We start from the raw sequence: 25,320 nt of genomic DNA on the forward strand, positions 1-25,320 counted from the left end.
CAGTATGGATGCCCTCACAACAGTTTTGGAGCTGTTTTTTTTTTTACAAGTGCAGATTCTGCTCCATGTTCAAGAATACAGGCGAAGGTATGACGTTAGGGACGGTTATTTTTCATTTGTTTTGTGGATGTGACGTAGAGAGACGGAAGCTTACTCTGATTGGATAGGATTTAGGGAACTACTGCCACTTAAAGGTCTGGCATGCTTATGAATGAATGAATGTGCTTAAAAACACACCTCTGCGGTTGTGTGGATGAAGTTTTTTTCTAAAAACGAGGTTGTGTGTATGTACGTTTTTTTCTAGACGGAGGTGGCATATTTGTTTTTACAAAAACCTGGCTACGTGTGGACAAGGCCTTAGGCCAAGGCACTTAACCCCCTGGTGTGTGAGTGTCTATAAAGGAATTAGCTGATACTGATGGAGACTTTACATAGCAGCCTCTATCAGTGTGGGAATGTGCACTCCCAGGCTACACAGGCAATGACTTATGTTTTTGAATACTGTCTTTAGACACTCAATAAAAGTCCAGACAGGATTGTTCTTCTCAAAAATCTTCATTTCATAACCTGCAAATGCTATGGTGGCCACTTAGGGGCAGCAGAAAAAACTGAGAGCATAGCATTACCCTTCCTAAAAAGTTGATACAGCTGACGTGTTGGCAGAAAATAACCACAGACACAGAGCTACATTGGTATTGATTTGGCCAATCGTATTTTCTGATTCACCAGATGATGTCGTATTATTATGAACTCTTCAGCTGATGTTACATGAGCAACATAAAGGGTAATATAATATGATGATAGGAAACTTAATTGAACAGGGACCTTTGAACTATCTTTCAAGTTAGTTTCTCAGTCTTCATTTCGATCCATTTTCTTCTGTCTTGACAGATTTCAAACAAACATCTGGCCCCCGACCCAGTATGACTTTGTCAGTCCTGCTTTAAAGGCTGTGGCATGTGTCACTTTCTCTGTTTGACAGTTTTTCTTTCGGGTGATGTTTTTGTTTTCTTTGTCTGGTCTTTTTTTGTTTGTCTGTTTTTTCACTAAATAAAGATAAAAAATAATCTTTTTTTATCTATGTTTTTTATTTTCCATTTTGCTAGTTTTATAGCTTTATTTTGGGGCTTTTTATCATTTATATTAGAGACAGAATGTTAATATGTAAGGATGAAAGATAAATGTTAATGCTGTTGGTGACTTAAAATCTTGTTAAATGTGTCTTTTTATCTTGGCATTTCTGCAGCAAACATTTTCAATAGTCATTCCCTTATGTCTGAAATGACTGAAAACACTTTGGCAGAAGTACAAGATGTTTGTAAGCTCAATGGTGCCCTCTTGTGGATTTTGCTGATATGGAGCAGCACAAGAATTGAATGCCATTGAACATATTAAAAGCAATTCCCAGGATGTCCCTCGAGCTTTAAGGTTTTTTTTTTACAGATTTGTGTCACAACATGTTAGTGGCTTTAAATATTACATGTAAGATATTGGGAGATAGTTACCAACTTTCTGCCGAACATCCTTGGCTATTAATCAGTTGTATGAACCTTGACTGTATCATAATATATAGGTTTAAGACAGCTGAAAACCTGAAGGAAAACATTGCTTTTTTATTGATGTTGTTTGTGTTGTGTTTTATGTTGCAGGAGGGCGAGGCAAAGACGGCGCCCCCATCATCACCTTCCCAGAGTACTCAGGCTTCAGTGAAGTGCCAGAGGAAGACTTCCTCAATGTTGTTACCTACCTAACCAGCATCCCCAGGTACACACACACAAACACACATGCAGACACACTTGTATGAGTGACGTAACAAAGTTTCAAAGAGATTTTGATCCAATATGGTACTCAATATGGTATACTCAAATGGACTTATGTGTCAGGAAGCTCAGGGCCCAAATATTTCTGTTTCTGATGGAGTCACATATTATTCTCATTTTTCCTACTCTTTGTGATTTCATGAAGGGAAAGCAGCAGTTTACATGTACTTCTCCTTCCTGTCTCTAGCCTGGATGCTGCCAGTATCGGCTTCGTTATTGTCATCGACCGGCGGAAGGACAAATGGAGCTCAGTGAAGGCGTCTCTATCCAGGATCGCAGTAAGTTCTCACAGACACTTCACACTCAAATAAAAACATCTTATTAATTATTCAGTCTCTACAGCAACAACAGTCACTATAACTTCACAAATGTAGTCAAACTAAACAGGACAACAGTAAGCTGATCAATCGAGCTGGCTCTGTGATCGGCTTCTGACTCACCTGGGGTTACTTTTGCGAGCGAGGACCAAACAAAAACAGATCTGATCTTTGAAGGCCATCCTTTGCACTGTGACTTTAACGGTCGCTGCTTCAGTTAGCGACTAGTGCTATCTGAACTTTAGGATTTCTGGCTACCCCCAGACATCCTAAACACACACTCAGCTTTTCAATCAAGTCATATTTTCTTTACTGTGTTATAAGTAAACATTTATTCAGACCACATTTAGAATTGTTGAGGTATATTATTGTGGACAGAGGAAGAAAGGCTGGGATGACATTCCTGCAAAATGGAGGACAGACAGACTGAGACTCTATAATATATTATGTTTCTTGTTTTGTTTTCGGCTATGGCTCACAGTCGCCTGTGTTCAATAGACAATTGATTTGATATTGATTTATAGTCATTGAATTTCATGGGACCACACATGGTTCTGGACCCAAAGGTTGGGAAAGCCTTAAAGGTCCTTTGTTTGTTCAGCAGCAGCCAGATTTGTTCAGTTGTGGCTGTAAAGGCTCACAAATGGTTTCATTTTTAATTGTTGTGTTCTGTGCTTGTACAGTCCATAATGTTCATTGTGTGTATGAACTGATCAGATCAAGTGTCTCTGCTGGAGATATATATTGATATTAAAATATGTTTTATAGTGCATATTTTTGAATCTCTGCCAGGAGTTTCTAATAAACAACATATTGTGTATACTGTCATAGTTCATTATTATTTTTGGTCATCCTTTCATTTGTTTTTGGGATTATCTGGTCTCTATCTTAAATTATTTTCTGTGGAGGACCCTTTCTCACAGCTCAATCCTGTCACTTGTGTTAATGTCCACTAGAGGGCAGTACAATATTTATCACCAAGCTTTACAAGAAGACCACTTGTGACCCATCATGACATGTTTTATCAGGTTATATTGTTTTTTTATGCATTATTGAACTGAAGGATCAGTACATAAAACTGTCTCGACTGACTAAAAGCTGTCAGATCTCATTTCACCTGAAGCCTTTTGCTTGATTTTAAAAGACAAAAAAACACGAGACCAGTGGACAGTGCCTGATGAGTTTTTGAACTGTGATCTGTGGTCACAACTTCTGCACTTTTTTAAAGACACAATATGCATATTTAATTTTTTTTCTGTACTCTAAACTTATTGTTTGTTAAGTGTTTTTTTATAATGTAATGTTTATTATTCTGACGTGTACTGCTGCCCTCTTGGCCAGGTCACCACTCTGAAAGCGATCTTGAGCTCAATGATTTGATTACCTGATTAAATAACAATGAGAGTAAAACTAACTGTAAAGGTCTCCACTGTGGGATAAATAAAGGTTTATGTTTTAGTATCTAATCTGAGAAAGGTGATAACTGTTGAAAAGGTACAACTTGATGTTTAATTTGAGATGTTTTAGTTGCTTTAAATAAAATGTTCTTTAAATGAAATGAAGCAGAAATTGTGAACATAATAATAACAAAACAGCCAATACTTTACATACTGTAAATGTGTATTTTGATGGTCATAGTATTGTTAAAGCAATTTAATAAATGACAAATATAATAATACAAATCCAGACATATGGATAATTGAAATGCTGTTGTGTTTTAGGGGGCATTTCCAGGAAACCTGCAGCTGGTGCTGGTTTTGAGACCATCCAAGTTTTTTCAGAGGGCAATCGCAGACATTGGGATCAAACTGCACAAGGATGACTTTAAAATGAAGGTACCGGTAAGCATGCTGTCATAAAAAGCATACATCAAAACAAGTTCATTTATGGCGTATTAGTGGTTATTTTAACTGAGTGCATGATAAATAAATGATCCATCCAGTATACATCAGCTCGTCAAAGTGGTGACCCATCAAACCTTCAGATGGTAACGTGAACATGATGTAACTGTTTGTCAAGAGGCTTAAAACCTGCCTCGCTGGGTTGACTGAAAGTTAGACTGAGACAGTGTTTCCATCATGGCTGCTGCTGATGAGTCTTTGGAGCCCTCTGCTGTAACAGATGGCTGATGTCACTCATGCTTCGTCCTTTATTATTTACAGTCTATGGTTCTAAGACAGCACTGTGAGGTAGACTATGAGGTTGTGATGACCAATATGTTATCCATATGTGAAACCTTACGTGCATCTGTACAAGATGACACTGAATGAAAGTAAAAACTAAAACTGTGCATGCAAAAGAGTAACCTTCTGTGACTCTGTGTCATGTGCAGTAATGTATAGGCTGTTATCTGCAGATGGTTATTTTGGCTTCAGTGGTTTACTCATGGGTTCTGCACATCCTGTGAACCGATCTGTTGCAGTGTTTCTCATAGGCCTATAGCATACTGTATATGTGGCGCTATGTGGGTGTGTGTGGCGCTATGTGAGTTCTGCCGAAGTAGCACTCTTGACTGGAAATTGCACTAGAGTGAAGGTGTGCTTTACTTTTTTTCCCTCTCATGTCACATCTTCCCACGTCAGACTCTGAAAGAAGCACTTTCCCCTCACTGAGCCCACATTGTATGAGATCCTTCCTACCTGATGAGCCTCCTACAAACACCATGTTACTTATTTCTATCTCAGACTGTCTCTGATACATTTATTGCTCAAGCTGAGAAAACAATATCCAGGGTTTTCTCTGATGTTTGGATTGCTCCTCCAAGAGGATATTATATGACATGTTTTCCAAGACTAAGTTATAATGTCCATGCCAATTAAATTCAAATACCTCTGTCTTTTGATTTAGGTACATTTGATACTGCAGGGTTCACAGTTTCATTGTTATACAAAGTGAGGTTTGATGTAAAAGCTTTGATCTTGTTTGCAGGTTGTTATGCTGAACTCTCTGTCGGACCTGCATGGCTATGTGGAGAAAGGTCAGCTGACCCGGGAGCTAGGAGGAAACCTGGAATACTGTCACAGTCAGTGGATACACCATCGAACTGTAAGTAAAACATGCTATTATCAATTCAACAGATTCTGAGATGTTGACCAGAAATAGTATGGACTCCATTCAGTGTTCTGTTCCTTTGTACCATTTTCTGTAGGCCATAGAGAACTTTGCCATGACGGTGAAGAGCACAGCTCAGATGTTACAGAAGTTTGGGACGGACCTTGCAGAGACAGAGCTGCCTAATGATGTTCAGTGCACCAAAGACCTGCTCACAGCGCACACTGACAAACACAACAACCTCAAGGTGAGAAAGTACTTCATTACACCCACAAACCTACATGGACAGTGAAGTTGTTTTCACCGTTCAGGATGAAACAGATTTGTCTGTGGAGGCCAGGCAGCATGTGCACAACTTTAGAAATCAGATGTTACATGTCTAGTGTGGCTGAGACTCATTTATGAATCCATGTGAACCTCTTTGTGTCTCAAAGTGCGTTTACACCACAGGTCACACCTACACATTCACAACTCACATTCACACCCATTCACACACAGTGTCCATCAGTATTGACCAAGAGGCAACCTCTAGTCTTGAAAAATGAAGCCAATGTAGAAGTGCAAAATCCTGCAGTATGTTGAAATGTCCACTAGAGGCTGACTTCAGTAACAAATGAAGTCAAATATCAATCAATCAATCAATCTTCATTTATATAGCGTCAATTCATAACAGGCGTTATCTCAAGACACTTTACAAAAGCAGGTAAAGGACCTTACTGTTTGTCTGTTAACATTAACAAAAGAGCAGGCCATCCTCGGGGGGGGGGGGGGGGGGGGGGTAATAAGATATGAAAGCTGGGAGAGAAAGAGGGAGAGAGAGATAAGAGATCCTGGTGCCAGTTCCCCCGGTAGTCTAGGCCGATAGCAGCATAACTATGAGCTGGTCCTAAGCCAGCCCTAACTATAAGATTTATCAAAAAGAAAAGTTTTAAGTCTATTCTTAAAAGTACCTAGTGTGTCTGCCTCCCGGACCCTGACTGGGAGACGATTCCAAAGGAGCGGTGCCTGATAACTAAAGGCTCTACCTCCCATAGTACTTTTAGAGACTATAGGCACCACGAGCAGGCCTGCATTCTGGGAACGTAATGTTCTTGATGGAAAGTACGGTACAATTAACTCTTTAAGATAGGATGGTGCCTGACCATTTAGAGCTTTGTAGGTGAGAAGAAGGATTTTAAATTCTATTCTAGATTTTATAGGGAGCCAATGGAGAGAAGCCAATACAGGAGTAATGTGGTCCCTTTTCCTAGTTCTAGTAAGAACACGAGCTGCAGCCTTTTGGACGAGTTGGAGGGTCTTTAGAGATTTACCATAGCACCCTGCTAAAATAGAATTACAGTAATCCAATCTGGAGGTAACAAATGCATGAACTAATTTTTCAGCATCAGTTTGTGACAGGATCTGTCTGATCTTAGAGATATTACGATGGTGAAAAATAGGCTGTCCTTGAAATTTGTTTAATGTAGGAATCAAAGGACATATCCTGATCAAACAGAACTCCTAGGTTCCTAACAGTGGTACTAGAGGCTATGCTAATACTACTAAGGGCCGTCATATCGGCAGAGAAAGTCTCTCTAAGGTTCATCGGTCCAATCACTATAACTTCAGTCTTGTCTGAGTTGAGCAGTAAGAAGTTTCTGGTCATCCAGGTCCTGATGTCCCTGAGGCAGGCTTCTAGTTTACGAAGCTGGTTGGTGTCTTCTGGCTTCATTGCTATGTAGAGCTGAGTAAATACACACTACAGGCAAAAAAGCTTTTCTTTCAGCATGAATAAAAATGTTTACTGCCAGGTACAAAAAAACAAATAGATCTGCTTAGTTATTCTCATCACTGGAACAGATTGCAGGGGATTAATTTTCCGAAACAGCTCCATTTTGATTTTGAAAACGATACGTGTTATCCGTAGTGGCTGACCCTCGCCTTATGAGATGCAGTACTCCCACCCTTCTTGTATTGTCATCTTAGTTTACACAAATCCAGAGTCTAGTGGAGGTCCAGATGAAATGTCAAATTAGACAAAAGACACACATTTCATGTTATTGATGTAAAAAGGCCTTTAATTTAACAATGACATGTGTGGTAATGCTTCTTTCTCTCTAAACCAGGATGAACTGAGGTTAGCTCTGAAGCAGGGCACCACCTTGTTAGGCTGCATCAAGGAGCAGGCAGCCAAGTCAGAGAATCACAAACTCAACCCAGATGAGATGGAGAACCAGACCACTGTGGAAAGGTAACAGTTGTCAAAGTTGTTCTTATAAATGACATCATATATCTACAGTATAGCCATGTAGTCCCAGAGTAACTCTCACTGCGGGTGTGTATGTGTATGTACTGTAACTAGTTCCTGTTGTGTGTTCAGGCTTCTAGCTCAGCTGGATGAGACGGAGAATGCCTTTGAACAGTTTTGGTGTAAACACCATCTGAAACTGGAGCAGTGCCTGCAGCTACGCCACTTTGAACAGGACTTCAGAGAGGTATATCTGTACATCTGTCTGTCTCTCTGTCAGCCCGGCTGCCTCTGGCCGGAAAAGCTTTTGGTTCTGGTCTCCTTCTCCTATCCACACAGCTTCAGATGACTACAGCTGTATGAGCACATTTTGAAAAACAACCCAAAAGAACACTTGGTAAATTTTAAAGGAGATCTTTAATGCTGACCTGTATTAAAAAACAAACATATGTTGGATCACCACACTCACATTCGCAACTAAACTTACAGTAGCTAAACTTAGCTATTTAAAAAAACAATATTAAGTTGTTGCCGTCATCCCAGGGCGTGGCTTCCTGTTGCTCTAACGATACGTTACGTATTATTAATACGTAACAATACGTTACGTATTATTAGTTTACAAGACTTGGGCCCCGTTTACACGAAGACGCTGTGACAGAAGCACAGCAAAACAACCCCACTCCAGATTCAAAGTACAGATCGTCTACACGGCAGGTCTTGCCTGAGTGAAAACGATGTAGTTCTCATGCCCGGCCAGTAGTGGGCAGTGGAACTTTCCAACGCAACACGTGCCACACTCACCAGTATAACCACTTCCTCCACAACATCCTCCAAGGATACTAGTTCTCCCAGGTCTTACCCAAATGCATATGGTCGCCCTGCGTTTGGGTAAAGGTTGAACTATTTGCCGCAAGTATTTGATGCTCTTTTGGCGCCGACAAACACGATCATATCAACTTTCTGTTTTAAGAGACTATACAACGCCATTGTTGTTTATATTTGTTCTCGGCTACTGCGCATATCCAAATTTATGGGGGGGATGTGGTGTGGTCATCGCAGCAAGAGAGTTCACTCCTTTTTGTTCACATGGCTGCGATACGCCCCCCCATATCAGTTTCGCTCCACCTTGGAGCTAGAATTCAAAAGCTTGCGTCTTCATGCCCGTGAAACACCAAAGCCATGTGAACGAAAGGCCAATTCGTTTCTCAACTGTTTCGTCTTACTGTCACAGCGTCTCCGTGTAAACGGGGCATTGGCAAGAAGCTGATTGTTAGGTTCTGTCAACATATTATAGAAAAGCGTGGAACAAAGCTGTAAAGGACACGCCCCAAGCTTCAAGCTCAGTCAAATTTCCCTCCAACCGCAAACAGTGCTAGCCAATTGGTGGAAAGTGGGCATGGGGGGGAAGGGTGTCTTAAAGAGACAACAGCTGAAATGATGGATTTTATTGACACTTATATCAGATAAAGAAGAAGGTTTTTGAGCTACATATCTCACATCGCTACTTAGAAGGTTTCCCTTACTGACAAAATTAATGTCAAAAATTGAGGTAATAGATCTCCTAAAAAGCATAATATTTTATTATCTGCCCTGAAAAGTTTCCTTTGTGCCGAGGACGGACTCCATACATGGGGCGCTGACCACTTGGCTTCCGGCATCCCGTCATATTGGTAGATTTCCTATCTTAATTCTTGTCAAATCTTTGGTTCTCCAGGTCAAAGTGTTTTTGGACAATTTGATGGACAGTCTAACCAGCCTATTAGACATCGGGGATTGTGTGACCAGAGTGGAACTCCTGCTGAAGGATCTGAAAACACTGGAGGAGAAGGCTAAGGTCAGTCAGATGGGAAAGAGACAATTTAGTCTTAACTAGTTATTAATAGTTATTAATTACTGAGTGCCTACAATATAGCTACAATATTACATTTATCTTATCTGTTTTGTTGATCAGGAAAATGTGCCATTGGAACCAAATGTATTTATTCCAAAAGTAACACGTACAACTTTATTGGGTATGAGGTCATTATATAGTAATGAATTCTTCTGTTAGGCAGAGAATGTTTTTCTTCTAAACTCTACTGTAGTGCTTTGAACAAGCATACTGGTGTCTCTGGTAGTGATAGCTGTCTCTTTGTTCTCAGCTTAGCACACCCTCATTTGGCTACATTTACATTTCAACAAAGCTAAAGATGGGATTTTCTTCTGAGAAACAGCCAAGACAGCAGAAAGCAAAACTCCAACCAGCGTCTTAATCAGATAGTCAATCAACCAATCAATCAATCTTTATTTATATAGCGTCAATTCATAACAGGTGTTATCTCGAGACACTTTACAAAAGCAGGTAAAGGACTTTACTGTTTGTCTGTTAACATTAACAAAAGAGCAGGTAACAAGACCATGCCCATTGTTATGTTTACAAAAAGAAGGTAAAGGACCTTACTTATGGCTATATTACAAGAGCCCAGCTTAATCCGTCATAGCGTGCTGACATCACAGATACTATCACATGGTTTTCCTCTGCTCTGACCTAAAAGGTCATTATTATTTTTATGTGGATCCACAAAAGTCTCAAAACTGAACGGATTTCAACACTTCTTCCAACCTTTAAGAACTTTCATGCTCTTTAGAAAAGACAGCAACACTGAGCAGTGAGGATCTTAAAGGAGCCGTGATGCAGTTTGAGTCAGATATCCAATGTATTGTACCGTTGTTCAAGGTTTTTTTATTGGTAAATGTGTCGCGCAGACTAAAGATTTAGTGTTTCAAAGATACTTACAACATATAGTAATACAAATTCAAGGCCTTAACAACCAGACAGATAAAATTAGAACAAACGTTGTGGATTACATCAGGTCAGGAAAGAGATCTTACACAGACACCCACTCAAGAGTTTAGATTAGTCTGTTGTCTGTGCCCACAGTACATCTCATGGACTTGGTGGTGCTGCAGATAATATGTTAATGTCCCTTTTTTATCCATACTCTATCACCATGAATTAATGAGATGGGTGGGGCACATACTCATACTGTTGACACACATAATTTATTCCGAATCTGAATCCTTGTTTTTTCTTCCAGCTCACATTAGAAAAGGCCCAGCTCCATGCTCTGCATGGTGACCAGCTGATCCAGAGCAACCACTACGCGGTGGACTCCATTCGACCCAAATGTGTGGAGCTCAGACGGGTCTGTGACGACTTCAGCAACGAAGCAAAAAAGAAGACGGATGTCCTGTCCAAATCCCTGCAGATACACACAGGCATTGATAAGGTGAGAATATTTCCGAAACTTTGTCCATTTCCACAACAACTTATTGCATCCATGCATCATATATGTCTGTATTATTATTGCTTTATGTTTCTTTTGTGTGTATGGTCATATATTGATAGAAATAATTAATAAATAAAAAAGGACTGGAATGGTTTAAGACAGGAATGCTGAAGAGAAATGTTGGGCGATGAAAGAGTGGCGCACGACATGCAGCAAGGGTCCAAGGATGGATTAATGTCCTGTTTTAACCAGTTTACATTCTGTACAGGTGAACCAGTGGTGTGAATCTGGCATCTACCTGCTGGCCTCCCAAGCTGTGGATAAGTGTCAGTCTACGGAAGGAGCGGAGTCAGCACTGACTGACATCGAAAGCTTTCTGGAGTCGGCACAGAAGAACCAACTGACTGAGCTGAGGAACCTTCATAACCAGTATGAGGTCGTCCTGTCCGAGGAAATCAAGGTATGTTGTGCAAGAGCACATGTTTACAGAATGACTGGAGACAGTTGATGACGTGTGTTGACAGGGAGCTCTCTGCCTGCAGGCCAGTGTGCTTAAGGCGCTCAAGCGTCTGGAAGACGTCCAGGAGATGTTTGAGAAGCGACATGTTAGTCTCAAGAGGCTTTCGGCTAAACAAACGAGGCCTGTCCAGCCTGTCGCCCCGCGGCCTGAGTCTTCTCCTAAACGACCCTCACTGAAGAACCCTCCCAGGAATACAGGGAGCCAGCAGCGTGAGTTAGATATTTTTTAATTATACACAACAGGAAAAAATTCTTATTATTTAAGGTCACATATTCTCCTCCTTTTAAAAAGTTACAATAATTCTCAGAGCTTCATGTGTGTGAAGTTTCTTGTTCTGAAATGCACTCTGATCCTGTATTTGATCATACCTATAAACCCCTCTATTTCAGCCTTGCTCAGAACAGGCTGTTTCTGTGTCTGTAGCTTTAAATGTAAATGAGCTGTCTGACCACACCCCTCTCTGGAAGGGCTTGGGTGGCTCCGACTGTCTCGCTCCATGTCCTATTGTTTACGGTGAGAAGGCAGACACAGAGGGCAGAACAAACACCTAGCTTTGGGAATGTCACCCACCTAGAGGAGAGGCTACTTGCCTTTGTGACGTCATGAAAGGAAAATCCCCTATCGGCCTGTTTGAGCATACATTTTCTGAAAAGTAGAGAAGGCAAAAGATGGAGAGGATGGACTTTTCTCATCTTTGGGGGTTTGTAGACAGTCTAAAGAGACGTTACATCACCTTTAATGCTGGACATTTCTTTGAGCCACTTTAAGAAAGTGTCTTAAAACTAAATGCACATATTGTAAGACTACCTCTGAAGAGAGAAATAAATACTGTTTCTTATCAAACTTCCTCTCAATGTATTTCAGCTCTGGCCCGCAGAGCTTCAGATAATTCCAACAGCAGCAAGCCACCAGTCGACGCTGATCCCAACAAGAAGAGGATTATACGCAAAGCCAAAGGAGGCATCAAGGTAACGTTCCCACTTTGAAATGTGGTTGAAACAAGAAGCACATTTGACATAAATCAATTAAAACATGTAGAAACAGCAGCTGGTCATGACACCTGGGTTCACTAAGAGTAGTTTGATTGCATTCACTGGGGAGATTAATTCTGCTTTAACACAGGGACTCAAGTTATATCTTCTAATGTAACTTTCCAATTATGGTGCTACATGAAGGCAATTACATTTCTGTCCAAGGCTACGTAAAACCAGTGCACAGTGTTGCACTGCAAGTATATCATATCAAATTTAGTTAAGAGGACTTCTAAGGAAACATAAAGCTGACAGTCAATCTACTTCGCAACAACATGATGAGTCATAGCTCGACCTCAGCTTCAACTGGTCAACAGTGGGTAACAAAGCAACTCACAGTCTCTCCTTTCACCACATCCTTCCTGTGTGAGATTTTTTGTGCGGTTGCCTCAATCAAGACAACATACAGATAAGAGATCTGTAGTACAACACAAGTTAACACTAATTCACCATTCTCTTTATTTTAAGGGAGTTGTTCATCTTCAGAGAGTCAGGTTTAAAAACGGACAAAAAATTAAAAAAATTATAGGAATTTGTTAGCAAAGGGCATGACAGACAGTGTGTGTTGTGTAAATCGATATACATATTTTAGTGTGTTGAAGTGTATGGTGAGGGATCAGAGGGCTTGAAAATATTTGTATCTGCGAAAGGGTGGGGGGTAACCGCTGTATTAGATCATATTATAGTCATCATGAGTCATGGAGCATGACATTTTACACAAATCGGTATAATATGCTATTTTAAAATTTCCATTTCTATATGGTTAGGTAGGAATCTCGTGACCTCCTCTCAGAGTCTCACGACCCCCACTTTGGGAACCACTGGCATGTCAAAGAGACTGTCTTTAAGTAGCCTACTTAATTTAAGAAACTGGCTGCTGCTGATGAAGACATTGTCATTCAAACAATTGGTTGTTTAAGTTATTAAAAATTGCTTCTCATTAAGCATTAGCTATAACTCCATCATCAGCCTAATGAGCCTTATGTCAGCACATTGACTCCTAAACTCCCCTGATGTATCACATTAAATGCAGAAGAAGAAGTTGTTGTCATAACAGCTATGTATACTGACTGACATTGATATCCCTAAATTCACTCACAGCCAGACAGCCTTAGACAGCGGAGCCCACACTGAACAGGTAACCTAAGGTCTTAAAAAAATGAAGCCATAAAAGCCTGCACTTGAGGCTGTCTCCAGGAGCACAGGAAGTCACATACACACCACAGACAAAAAGTTTGTTTTTACAGCACAAATTAACACGTTTACAGCTTGGTGGAAAGTAAGTATGTCTGATTAGTTATTGTTATCACTGGCACAGTGTGCACGGGGTGAATTATTTTTTAATTGCTCCGTTTTGATTTTATGAAAAATGTTTGTTATCCATAGTTAACTGTGTAGCTTACATGATTGACAAGTGGGCGTGATGTCAAGACGCTTAAAACCCACCTCAGCTCCAGCTCTCAGCCTGTCATTAAGTTGACTAAAAGTTAGGCAGACAAAGGATTTCCAACATGGCTGCTGCTAGTCATTGCTCATGGTTGGTTAGTTGTAACTTGCAGCTCTGCAGATGTGCATGCTGTGATAATATTTACACAGAGCTGTTACCCCAGAATCCTCCATGCAGCCATAAACAATATCTAATTTAACCTCATGCTGTGCCTTACCCTCACTCTTTAGCACAAAATGTAGATAATGAGCAAACTAACAGCAAAACAAGCTGAAATTGCTTCCAATCATAAACCACTGCACCAGTCTTTCAGAGAGCTTCCCTATCGCTCCACAGGAAGGTCAGATCTGAGGTCACCACAGGCACACACAGCAGTGGCCCAGAAGCTGCTGTGATTCATTGTTTTGTCAGTGGTGGTGATCGTGATTTAAACACAATCCCTCCAGCTGACGCAGGGTCGTGCAAATCAGTATGCCACCCTGCTGCTGTTTGCTTCTACACTGCGATTTTGCTCTGATCTCATTAATTGGTTTACAGTGTGCATAATTTGGATGCACGCCTCTGGGTTATTTTGTGGTGCTGACAAACACAGGCTGTGGGTGTAGTGATAGTGTTGGTGTGTTAGACCGTAAACCTTCCTCCATAATTGATGAAGACAGAGCCATGTGAAGATGGTGCCAAAATCAAAAGTTGTCGTCTTGTACTTGAGTTTGAAATATTGAAGTTGTTTTTTTTTCTTTTTCAAATTGGAGTTTCCGTAACGAAACATTGACCAAAATCGCATTGTTGGCATTGCAGCTGTAAATATAGGTCAGAGATATTACTTGCCGAGTCCCAACTCTGAGTTTACCCTTCACTGGGTGCAATGTGAAACTTATTGATGGATACAGCATGCAGCTGTTGCATGTTCAAGTTAAGTCAGACAAAAGTAACTTTAGAACTGACTGAAATAAGAATGTCAGCAAGTTGTTGTTGGGGTCAAATTTTAGAACCAGCGCCCTCATTTTCTTATTTCTTTTCTGGCATTTCCATTTTGTGCAGGTCTTGAAATAGCTATTCTTTTCAATGGGGAAAGAAATGACTTCATGTATGAAGAGATGACTTCATGGATGCATTTATTTGTTTATTATTTCTGAGTATCACACAGTGACCAGTGATTCATGGCAATAAGATGAAAAATTGTTAACTCGCTATCTTAATTTGGATTAGCAGCATCATACACTAAGCCTGTCCTTTTAAGTGAATCTATGTGTGTGTGTTTGTTACTTACAGATTGAGGTGATGCATGAGGAAAGCCAAGGAGGCTCCACCCACGTGGTAGTTACCAACGAGACAGAGGAGAGCTTGTCCAACAGACGCAGGTAAGGCGTATTTACGTGCAGCTTTCCTTAACGTCACAGCCCTGAAAAATTGTCATTTTCTAGGTAAGCATACATTATGTTTTAGATCAGCCTGCACAGATTGTGTGGATATGTGGGAGTCCAATGTGGAATCAATCCGTGTTCCCCCATCAGTCTGTCGGCAGTCAAAGCATGACATTTATACACATAACTCTTCTTCTATAAAGGTCAGTTCAAGATATTTCTTACTACATACATACATACATGCTTCTGAATCACTTTTTATATATCATATTATTTATTTTATATCAGTTCAATTTAAAAGTTCAGTGAGTTAATAAAAAGTTATCAAGAAAACTATTTTTATTCCCTTTTTGGAAAATCCAGTAGGCGTGCTAGATTTAACTGAGAACATGAAGGAGACTGAAGAGTACATGTTGACAGATATAAGGACACTGAAGATTACAGATATGAGGACACTGAAGAGTACATGTTGACAAATATAAGGACACTGAAGAGTACATGTTGACAAATATAAGGACACTGAAGAGTACATGTTGAATGTCACTGTATAAAAAATATTCGGCAATACAATTAAAGGGATACTTCACCCATTTGCATGAAGCTTTGTATCATTAGAAACATGGTAGTAGTATTGAATGGTCATGAATCCAACCCTCATTTTGCCCTGAGATGAGAAAAATGTGTTTTTCTTTGCCTGGTTTCTGAAGAGTACATTTTACGTTTCACGCTGTAGCCTTCAAGTCTTCATGTTATGCTTTGCAAAGTTTGTTCTGTATGTTTGTGTGTACAGCCGAGACCGTAGAGCCAGTACCTACCTGCATGTGAATAACAAAACGTAACTACATTTTGAGCTGCCATGCAAGGCAACACTTCAGGATGTGTGTCTTAGATCAAACCAAATAAATATCTATTAACAGCAGATGAACTTGCAGTCAGGTCGCGCCCTTGTGTACAAAGGCTGTAATCCATGCAGGTGGCCCAGGTTCACGTCCAAGCTGTGGCTCCTTTCCATAATGTCATTCCCCACACTGCCTGTATTTCCAACTCTAGCCCCTGTCATTATCAAATAAATACAAAAAGCCACCAAAACATCTTTAAAATATATCTATCATCAGTTAAGTGTAGTATATAACTGTATTCCTAGTTTCATGCTTCCCATTGGGGGGATCCACAAATTAGCTCTCTGAGCTGTAAGAAAGGTTCCTTATAAGGCCGTGATGACCCTGCAAGCGCCCGGTAATCCAGCCTGACTCAGTTCTTTTTTTTTAAATAAAAACCACAAGTCAACAGGATACGGCAGAGCAGTTGTGGTGAGAAAAAGATGAGAGTCAGAGAAAAAGAGAGAAAGAGGTCCACAGGGATAAGGGGTTGGGGGGAGGGGGGGAGTGAGAGCACAGGATGTGGTCAACAACAGGAAACAGAACAGAGAGACAGAAGGAAAAAAAACCTCTTTTCAAATCTGATGATAGAAAACTTTTATTTTTTTTTAAATTAAAGACCGGAGAGACTGAAATTGCCTTTGACTTTTACCCAAACATGTTCTATGTTTTGTTCTGTGCATACCTCTGAGTGTAAACTCAGTCATCTGGGAACATTTAACTCAGAAAGTCTGACAGGATGTAGCGTTACTGGTGTCTGGAAATCACTTTGCACTTTGTTAGCAAACTTATTTGGTCTGAACAGCAGTCCAAAGTCTCATTCACTGTACCATTTAACAATGGTCGACAATAGAGAAGGTTCAACACGAAATCTGATCATGCGTTTCCTTTATATTGTACAATCAAAAAATAAATAACATTCAAAGTACTAATGCCTCTTATTTTTCTATTTGGCCAGTTGATCGATTCATTCATTATATACTGAATAAATGGATATCATACCTGAACTGTTTTGACCAAACTTCCCTTCTTTAAGTCTGTTGTTTAGACTTAACTAAGAACTCACAATGAGTCCAATAACAAAAACTGGCAGATGCTAAACTTGTGAAATGTTCTGTCCTTTTTTCATCTCAAGCTTTGTACTTTTGTAGTACTTGTCTGATTAGTTATTGACATCATGGGCACACACTGTACGGAGGGTGAATTTGTTTTTATTTTAAACAGTTCTGTTTTGCTTTTATGATCGAAAAATGTTATCCATAGTTAGACGAGTAGCTGAGATGATTGACAGGCGAGCGCATAGTAACGGTTCTCTTAAATGGCTTCAAACCCCCCCACACACACGCAATTACTTTAACCTAAGATGTTTTTTGAACCAGGCTGTAAACACATTTATTTCTGCTGTAAAATTACAATTTTAGAATATGTGACCTCCTCTAGTGGACACTCAATGAACTGCAGGTTTTCTCCACTTGTGCATTGGCCTCCTTTTTGTAACACTGGAGGATGCAGCTTGATTAGTCTAATACTTAAAGAACTTAAAACCCTGTATAACAATACGCTTTGTAGTTTGCGCTTGGGAAAACAGCATCTTCCATCAAACCTTTGTGGCTTCCTTCGCACACCTTCATAAATTCCTCACAAGTAGTTTCAATCTGACATCAAGGGCTGCATTCAGCTCTAAAAGCGATGACATTTTCCTTTAGTGACAACAGAATTGATAATTCTCTTTCTGAATGTTAACTCAACTGTGTTAAATACATTTAAAAAAGGGTTCTCTGGATCGCACAGTAAAAAAAAACATCCTGCAGATAACTCAAGAACAGTGGGTCTCTTTGCTTTCCAGAACAGCCGTGTTCTTTATTACAAAATACCAAAAACAGTCAACAAATAGTGGAATACAATTTTAAATATGAGAAAAAATGTTTGCATAAGGTAGTATCTTTTGTTTGTGTGTTACAAGTTCTCATTACTCCCTGTGTCTTCATGGGACAGGAATTATGTAAAAGCAGCCATACAGTAGTAAGTGCTTTCGTAAAATGGCCAACATAGGAGCATCACTTTCACTGTTGTACAGTACAAATTACCCACAATTCCCCTGGAGTGGCTGTACACTGCAGGATTTGTTGCTGCCTGCCATAAAGATCGCACATCTGTGGTGTGACCGTGCGACGTGATCATTTGATTGTAGATGCAGGGGTGGTATGGAGCTTTGCCCTCCCCTGAAAAGAACACATGCTCCTGGGGAGAGACGCCCATGGCCTTGGCACAGATCCCCATAAAGACGTCATCGATGTACATGGAGGAGTTCAGCATCAAGGTCGCCTGGTAGATCTTAGCAGCGACATCCCCTGAAACCACATACCCAGCTCCTGCAGTGTAGTCTGGGTAGGCTGGCCAGGGGTACAGATCATACGGAACGTGGTACTTGCTTCTTTTCCAGCGAACTGGAGGGGCTCCTCTGTGTACATGCCCCACCCAAAGGTCCTTAGCCCCTGATTCACTACTCAGGAGCTGCCTCAGATACCTAACCAAATTGGGCGTGTGTATGAAGATGTCATCATCGGCCGTCATGAGGAAGTGTGCCTGAGAGCAGTACTTATAGCCCCAGTGGAACTGCATAATTAGTTTGGTAGTGAGGTTGTGGAACGTGTCCAAAAAGTCCTGCTGAATCAGATCGCCATAGTTCTCATCCTCCTGCATTAGTGCACTCTGCACCCTGGATCTGTGCCCCACCTCAGGGTGCACACCAAGGGCGAACACCAACCTCACGCTGGCTTCAAGCTCTGACCAAACAAAGCTCTCGTTCCCCCATGTGTCCCTGATGGCCTGTCGCCGCTCAAAGTTCTCCGGGGAAGATTTCACAAACAAAAGCAGGAGGACCTCGTCAAGTCTTTTCCCTTCTCTGCCAGCAACCCCACATTTGTACGGGTGGTTGATTAGATAAGGGTAGCTCCCAAAACCATCAACGCTGTTGGCGCCATGCTTTCTTTTTTGATCATTGGTAGCGATGACAAAGGAAGAATTGACAAAGTCGTAGCTGTTGTCCAGGTAGCGGTAGGTGTAGGACCTCATGTGGCTGACAACATGGTGGTCAAGTTCCTCCCAGCAAACCATCACCACACACAAGACCAGGCCGGTGGTGAGCAGCTGCACACACTGGCACTTATGGATTCGGCGGAAGTTCATGAACATTGCGACTAATTCTTATTTTGCTGCTCTTGATATACTGTTGGCATGTATCCCTTTTGATCCAGAATTGCACTATCCTGGATCTATTTCTGAGTCTGACTTACTCGTCTCCACTTTCTTCAGATGGTAGAGTTTGTTATTTCATTTCTGCCTCATTCACGTTCAAGCTTGACTCCTCATTTGACTCAAACATTTGCCTGTAGCCTTCCTTTCATCTATCCAATTGTCTTCAATAATATCTCATCTGCTTTACCGTCTGTCGTCTGTCTCGTCTCACACATATCCTCTTTCCTCTCCCCCTCCTGTCTACCAAACTGGTTTTTCTTTTTTAATGTTGTCAAGTCCAGTAGGCCTTTGTCAGGCTCTTCGGCTGTCTGGGTGCACCGTCACTGATCTTCCTCCGCTGTGTGAAGCAAAGGCTTGACTCCCTCATAGTGAGTGAGTCAGGCTCCAAAAAGCCCCGGGTAAAGTTCAGTGTCCCTCCTCCAGATGAAGAAACTCAATATAGGCTTGGGTCTTCTATCCTGAGGACCCCTAGTTGGTTTTACTCTGCTACTCCACTTACTTTGTTCCTCCTTTATTCTGGGTTACTGTGTCACAGAAATACAGAGGACCTGAGGAGCAGAGACACAAGATTAAACAAGCTTTAACAAATGATTTTAGAGGGAGCAAAATGCCCCACAATTATCTTTCATTAAAAGAATAAACATTGTTGGTTGGTACATTATTGAAATGAATTTGCCGACTGTATTGATTGATTATTAAAGCAAATAAATGTATCACGTCAGTCATCCCACAAATCAATGAGAAACTGTCAGGTCCCAGCCTCTATAAATATGAGTGTCTTTTAATCTGGATTTATTCTTTGTTTTCAAATGTCTGTGGGTTTTAGCCTGTTAATGCAAGATTTTACTTTAGGTGTAGAAGAAGAAAAAAAACGCTATATATTGTCTAACTTCTCATATGGGACCAATAAAAGTCTGGTTAATGAATTAAAGAAAACAAATAAACAAGCATAAAATGACAATCAAATGCACTTTCACATCATATACAAACAACACATGCACACAATGTTCCAAACACAACACATGCTCTGGGTGGGGCTACATTGTTCTTTGGTATTCTCTCTATTCAGTGTAGACAGAGTTAGGACAATAGGCTTAATTCCTCTGACTCCTTATAAGCTTTGAATTGCTACTGGTCCTGTCTTTGTATTGTAGGCCTATGACCAAGTTTACTAGAGTTTGGGCTCGGTTGTGGAGAGGGTGGCCTTCTTATATTAAGGTGAGGGGTTTGATGCCTGGCTCCAAGAGTCTACTTAATCGTTTGTCCTGGGGCAAGACACTGAACCCAGCAGTCCATGTGCGTGTGTTTGGAGTTTGGTTTAATCCTGATAAACAGATTGGTTATTTGTGTAGCAGCTTCTACCACCAGTGTATGTGAAAGAGAGTGTATTTGATATGTAGAGTCAAGCACTTTAAGTGGTCTGAACAGTAGAGAGGGGTTAGGAAAGTCAATGACCGAGCCCTAATTGGCTGAAAAGGTGTACAACACAAAGACAGGGCCAGCAGCAAATTAAATCTTATAAGTAGTCAGAGGAATGTCAACTATTGTTCTATTGTGTCTACAATGAATGGAGAGAGTAAGTAACAGGGATGTCAAACTGGAAATATTTACCGTGCCCAAGCACGCTTCAACCCTAAACTCCAGTTCGTTTTTACCAGTGTGGCCGTTTCAGTACACTTCCTTGACTTTGGCACATTTCAGAGGTGTGCTTGGGCACGGTACACTTCATGCATAAGCATGAGGGTACACAACGCTGACATCCATCATTATAGATAAATCCAGAGTTTTATGGGGTTTTCTGACTAACATGTCTCAAAATAAGTTACCAAGAAGCTGTCATGATCTCTGTTTTTTTTTAAATTAATTTTAATATTATATTAATATTAATTTATCTGATTAAAGTGACTCAAAGGAAAACACAAAGTCAATAAAATAGCTGTTGTGTTGTTCTCCGATGTGCAGAGGCAGATTCGACTGCACATCTCCCTTGTTTCGTCTTTAGTCCACCTTTTTTGAGCATGCTTCATGATAACAAAAGCACCAGGTGCTGTATAATGACTTTACAGGTAATCGTGCTCAGGCACAGTTAGTTCTAATGCAGTAACACTTAAATCAGATCAGATTAAATCTGTTTGTTGAGTGTTATGCAAATCCACACCATGTAAACACAGAAAAGGGATGGCTGAATGCTATCAGGTTTGGAGGCAGGCAGGGTTTAATCCCTGATTTGTAGAAGGCGCATTTAACAGGTACATGCTTCAACATGAGGCAGATGAAAAAGCAGGCTAAAACAACCAGATTACTTCCTGTCAAACCGAAGGTGCTTCATCAAATGATAATAATAAAACAAACAAACAAACAAACAAACAAACAAAAAAACAATAAGGTGTGAGGATACACACCTTATATTGTGACACCGCCCCCAGACTCCATGCACTTATCAGACAAACAAAATGCTGCAGTTCTTTCTCCTCATGAATGGGCGCGTGGGTGATATGTGATTTAAATGGAAACAACAAATGTAGCCTATAGGAGTCCACCGCCTTTATTAAAGCACGTAGCGGGATTAATCTAGCACCTGCAGAAAATAGCAACACATGCAACTCACCAAAGACAAGCAAGAGATTCGAGTTTCACGGAGATGAAGACTTTAGGTTGGCTATGACTTAAGAGTCATCTTAAACGCCAATTCACCTATCCTCAACTGTGTGCATGCATGTTGGATTCGCTGCTGGAGGTACTTGTGTCACCACGTCACCGTCGCGCGACAGGTAACCAGTCCTTACCCTCTTGGCAATGTCACCCATACGCCCAATATTTAGCTTCGCTCTGTTGTAATTGCAGGTGAAATAGTTTTGATCGTTGGAGGTCGCCTTTGGCACATTAACCACGTCATGCTTTATTTGGTCTTCGTGCACTACTCCACTTTATTCCAATTTAGATCAGTGCTCATATCTTATCCATCGTTGTACTATGGTCCCCTTCTTCTTTCAGTATTCATCTTTTTCACATAGCTATAATACGTATATATTTAGTCAGCTGTTCTATTATCTGCCATGCACCGCCATCACTTTATTATTTATTGTCTGCCAAAGTGCGCATAGCTCTGTATTGAATTGTATTGTATTATTGTATTTATTTCCGGTTACTGCATAATAGATGTTTACATCTCTTCACTACTGCATGCAGTATATTTCTGTTTACATCTTTATTTCGATCACTGTCCACTTATACTCTTTTATGCTGTATTCAACTTTGTAATTTTGTATTTTCACTTTCTACTTAAATTTTGAGATTTAAATTTTATATTACGTTTGCAGTATACCTGCACTGGTTAATGCTCTGTGCGCCCTTGAATTGGCTCAATTGGGACAATAAGGTTTTTTGAATTTTAATGTTCCTTAGATATATGCAAGGCTGAGTTATTTAAGTGTATAGCAGGCCTAATGTTAATATTTTAGGTCTCAAATGTCTCAATGTCTTAAATGCAGATTTTAGTGTTAAATCATATATTTACTGATTACTGCAGCAGACTTTTTCTGACTAAATTAAATGTGTAACACAAGGCACATCTGGCGGAGGTACAAAGAAAAATGTTTGAATAGTGATTTCATGCCTGTGTAAGTCCTGAAGTTTTGTTTTTTAGTACACAGTAGTTCAAATCCTTGAAATGCAGAATATAAGCAAATATTTATAGCACATAAATTTGTCCTTGAGGTATCCACTTCTAGATGCGTGCTCAGTGCTACAGGAGCACATTCCTATCATACAACTGTACTCTGAGAGCCTATAAGGTTTCATAAGAAAGTCTGTATATAATGTTTACATGCACTCTGTAGGTCCATTTTCTAGCTTTTGCTTCTTTATTAATGATTGCTTTATTAGAATCTCAGATGCATCTTTCTTGAAATTTTGCCTGCAAACTTAGTTTGCTGCCATCTTACGCATTTTTTTGTTATCATGATATGCCGAGTATGTGTGTACCGAAAAAAAAGCTTCATTGTACAACTGTGAGTTAAAATATTCATCATGAGGAGAATTTACGAGACCACAGTATGTGTTTTCTTATTTTACTGCATTAAAATAAAAACACTGAAGGAGCCATAATGGGCTCATTGAGGAGAGAAAGTTGACCCTGATTGCAGAGGCACACAGATTTTAGGAAATGGTAATCTGCCAGACGTTGTTCATCCTATTGACAGCTGATAAGATGAAGCTTGTGCACTCGACACATTCATACATGCCCACTCGGACACAACGTGGTTTACTAGAGTTTGGGCTCAGTTGTTGTTGTAAGAAAGTGATCTTCTTATATGAAGGTTAGGAGTTTGATGCCTGGCTCCAAGAGTTGACTTAATCATTTGTTCTGGGGCACTGACATATAAAGTTAAGCACTTGAAGTGGTCTGAACAGTAGAGAGGGGTTACATATCTCACATAGGCATAAATAAGATTCAAACATTGTGTTTTAACAACAAAACCTCAGGTATACTGTTAATCACAGCTAAACTAACTAACTACTGTAAAACCATTCAAGTAAAGCCATAAAATACAAAGATGCAAAGTCATGCTCTTTCTTCTATCATTATCAGTGCTGAAAAATTCCTTTATCAGCTGTGGCACCTGTGAGTGTTCACATAGTGAAGGTATGTAGCGTCCTCTTTGTTCAGACGTGCTCTGATGCTCTGTTGATGTAAGACATGTCACCCTGATGTCTTCCCTATATTTCCTTTGAGACATTTGAGTCCCGCACCTAATCATTGGAGGTTAACCCCAAAAAACTCATATAAAATCAATTGCTGAGTTGCCAGTGTGTCTTATGTTTATTCAGGGATGACACAAAATTGAGACTATAATAGAAAAGCGAACTGTTATTGCAGAAGTTATACTTTCAACACCCATTTTTCTTAACTGACTAACTGTAAATCTGATTCAACATCTTTCATCAGCCACTTTGGTCTATTTGTCTACTTAAAGCAGTTTTGTTCTCTTTACTGTACAAGTTTAGCATTTTCAGCTCTGAGCGTCCTCACCTTTACCACATTTCCCAGTTTAGGATCAACAAAGAACATATCCATCTATCCAACCAACCAACCACAAACATGCCCTTAGCACTGTTCTGCACGGTTTGTCTCATATAGGCCAACCCATATTTTCCAGAGAGCTGTTGCTAATGCTAGGACACGATTTCCTTCCTTTGATCACAGGGTGACCATATTTTCAAATCTCCAATTCAGGACACTTTAATTTTACCGCATTGGTGACCTGCACTGATCACACAAGGTGGTTGGTTGAGGTTTCCTCCTGAGTAGCCTGTTTAAATGAGTTGTCAGCAGCGTTTGCCTCACTGATGTAGATCACTCTGAAGCCACCGTTTGTCTTTGCTTTTGATAGTCTTGTTCTTTTGGAAGAACGCTTTAACTCTCCTGGAGCTCTTTGGATAGCGCTGCTGCACGACAGCTGGCCTACCTGTCACGACACAGCAACTAGCAAAGTCCACATTGACACATGACACATGACAAATAACTGTTGAACTTTGATTTGTCTTGCATTAGTGAGATTTTCTATTGCTTGAAACAGCCTTAGCAACAACATTAATTGACATATAGACAGATGACTCAGTATAGCATGGTGCTGTGTTTTGCTTGACTAAAACCAGGACAGAGACTGTTTAAAAACCAGGACATAAAACACTTGTATTGTCAAAACTGGCACAGTAGTTCACAGAAATAGACTGGCCCATGACAGCAAAATCATTATTGTGTATTGAGCATGTTGTCAACTATTTTGGCGAACTGTCTTTAACTACGTGCAGGGTAATTTGAATGTAAGTGCCAACCCAGCACAATACCTATAAAAGAGGGGCTTAAGCCTAACAGAGCTTGAGCAGAGAAGCTGCTGACGTCTGCACAATCTTGCCACACAAAGGGCTGAACACATATTTCCACAGCAGCATATTATAACACTGGGGTCAGCTAACAATGGAGGGCTCTGACAACATGTGTCCGAAGCCGCGACACAGATAGATCTTGTGACAACACATGCCATGAGGAGATCAAGTGGGAAGCTCATGTCAAGCTTCATGTCAACATGTGATCTGTACATATTCATGTATGATCAGCTGATTATTTTACACTCT

The 25,320-nt window shown here is 40.4% G+C and overlaps 3 protein-coding genes across 11 annotated transcripts in view; 2 read left to right on the plus strand and 1 right to left on the minus strand.

Moving 5' to 3' along the window:
- Positions 1-25,320, plus strand: part of ect2 (epithelial cell transforming 2) — a 305,416-nt gene that overhangs the window by 165,461 nt on the left and 114,635 nt on the right. The gene's annotated exons all lie outside the window — the stretch shown is intronic.
- The window catches only part of mcf2l2 (MCF.2 cell line derived transforming sequence-like 2), a 121,633-nt gene that overhangs the window by 41,788 nt on the left and 54,525 nt on the right, over positions 1-25,320 (plus strand). For 5 of the 9 annotated variants that reach the window (XM_079351241.1, XM_079351248.1, XM_079351246.1 and 2 more), the window contains exons 3-15: positions 1,650-1,764; positions 2,008-2,098; positions 3,859-3,978; positions 5,066-5,182; positions 5,286-5,435; positions 7,294-7,418; positions 7,530-7,662; positions 9,130-9,249; positions 10,493-10,684; positions 10,953-11,144; positions 11,227-11,413; positions 12,069-12,172; positions 14,955-15,043. In XM_079351241.1, coding sequence (XP_079207367.1) covers positions 1,650-1,764; positions 2,008-2,098; positions 3,859-3,978; positions 5,066-5,182; positions 5,286-5,435; positions 7,294-7,418; positions 7,530-7,662; positions 9,130-9,249; positions 10,493-10,684; positions 10,953-11,144; positions 11,227-11,413; positions 12,069-12,172; positions 14,955-15,043 — 1,735 coding nt within the window. The remainder of the gene's footprint in view (positions 1-1,649; positions 1,765-2,007; positions 2,099-3,858; positions 3,979-5,065; positions 5,183-5,285; positions 5,436-7,293; positions 7,419-7,529; positions 7,663-9,129; positions 9,250-10,492; positions 10,685-10,952; positions 11,145-11,226; positions 11,414-12,068; positions 12,173-14,954; positions 15,044-25,320) is intronic. The other 4 variants (XM_079351244.1, XM_079351249.1, XM_079351243.1 and 1 more) reach the window with 3 other exon arrangements.
- On the minus strand, positions 17,594-19,276 carry b3gnt5a (UDP-GlcNAc:betaGal beta-1,3-N-acetylglucosaminyltransferase 5a). Its single transcript, XM_079351265.1, has one exon. The coding sequence runs from the start codon at positions 19,117-19,119 to the stop codon at positions 17,923-17,925; it is 1,197 nt and encodes a 398-aa protein (XP_079207391.1). The 5' UTR covers positions 19,120-19,276; the 3' UTR covers positions 17,594-17,922.

The sequence above is a fragment of the Symphodus melops genome, assembly GCF_947650265.1.
Source record: "Symphodus melops genome assembly, chromosome: 8".
NCBI lineage: Eukaryota > Metazoa > Chordata > Actinopteri > Labriformes > Labridae > Symphodus > Symphodus melops.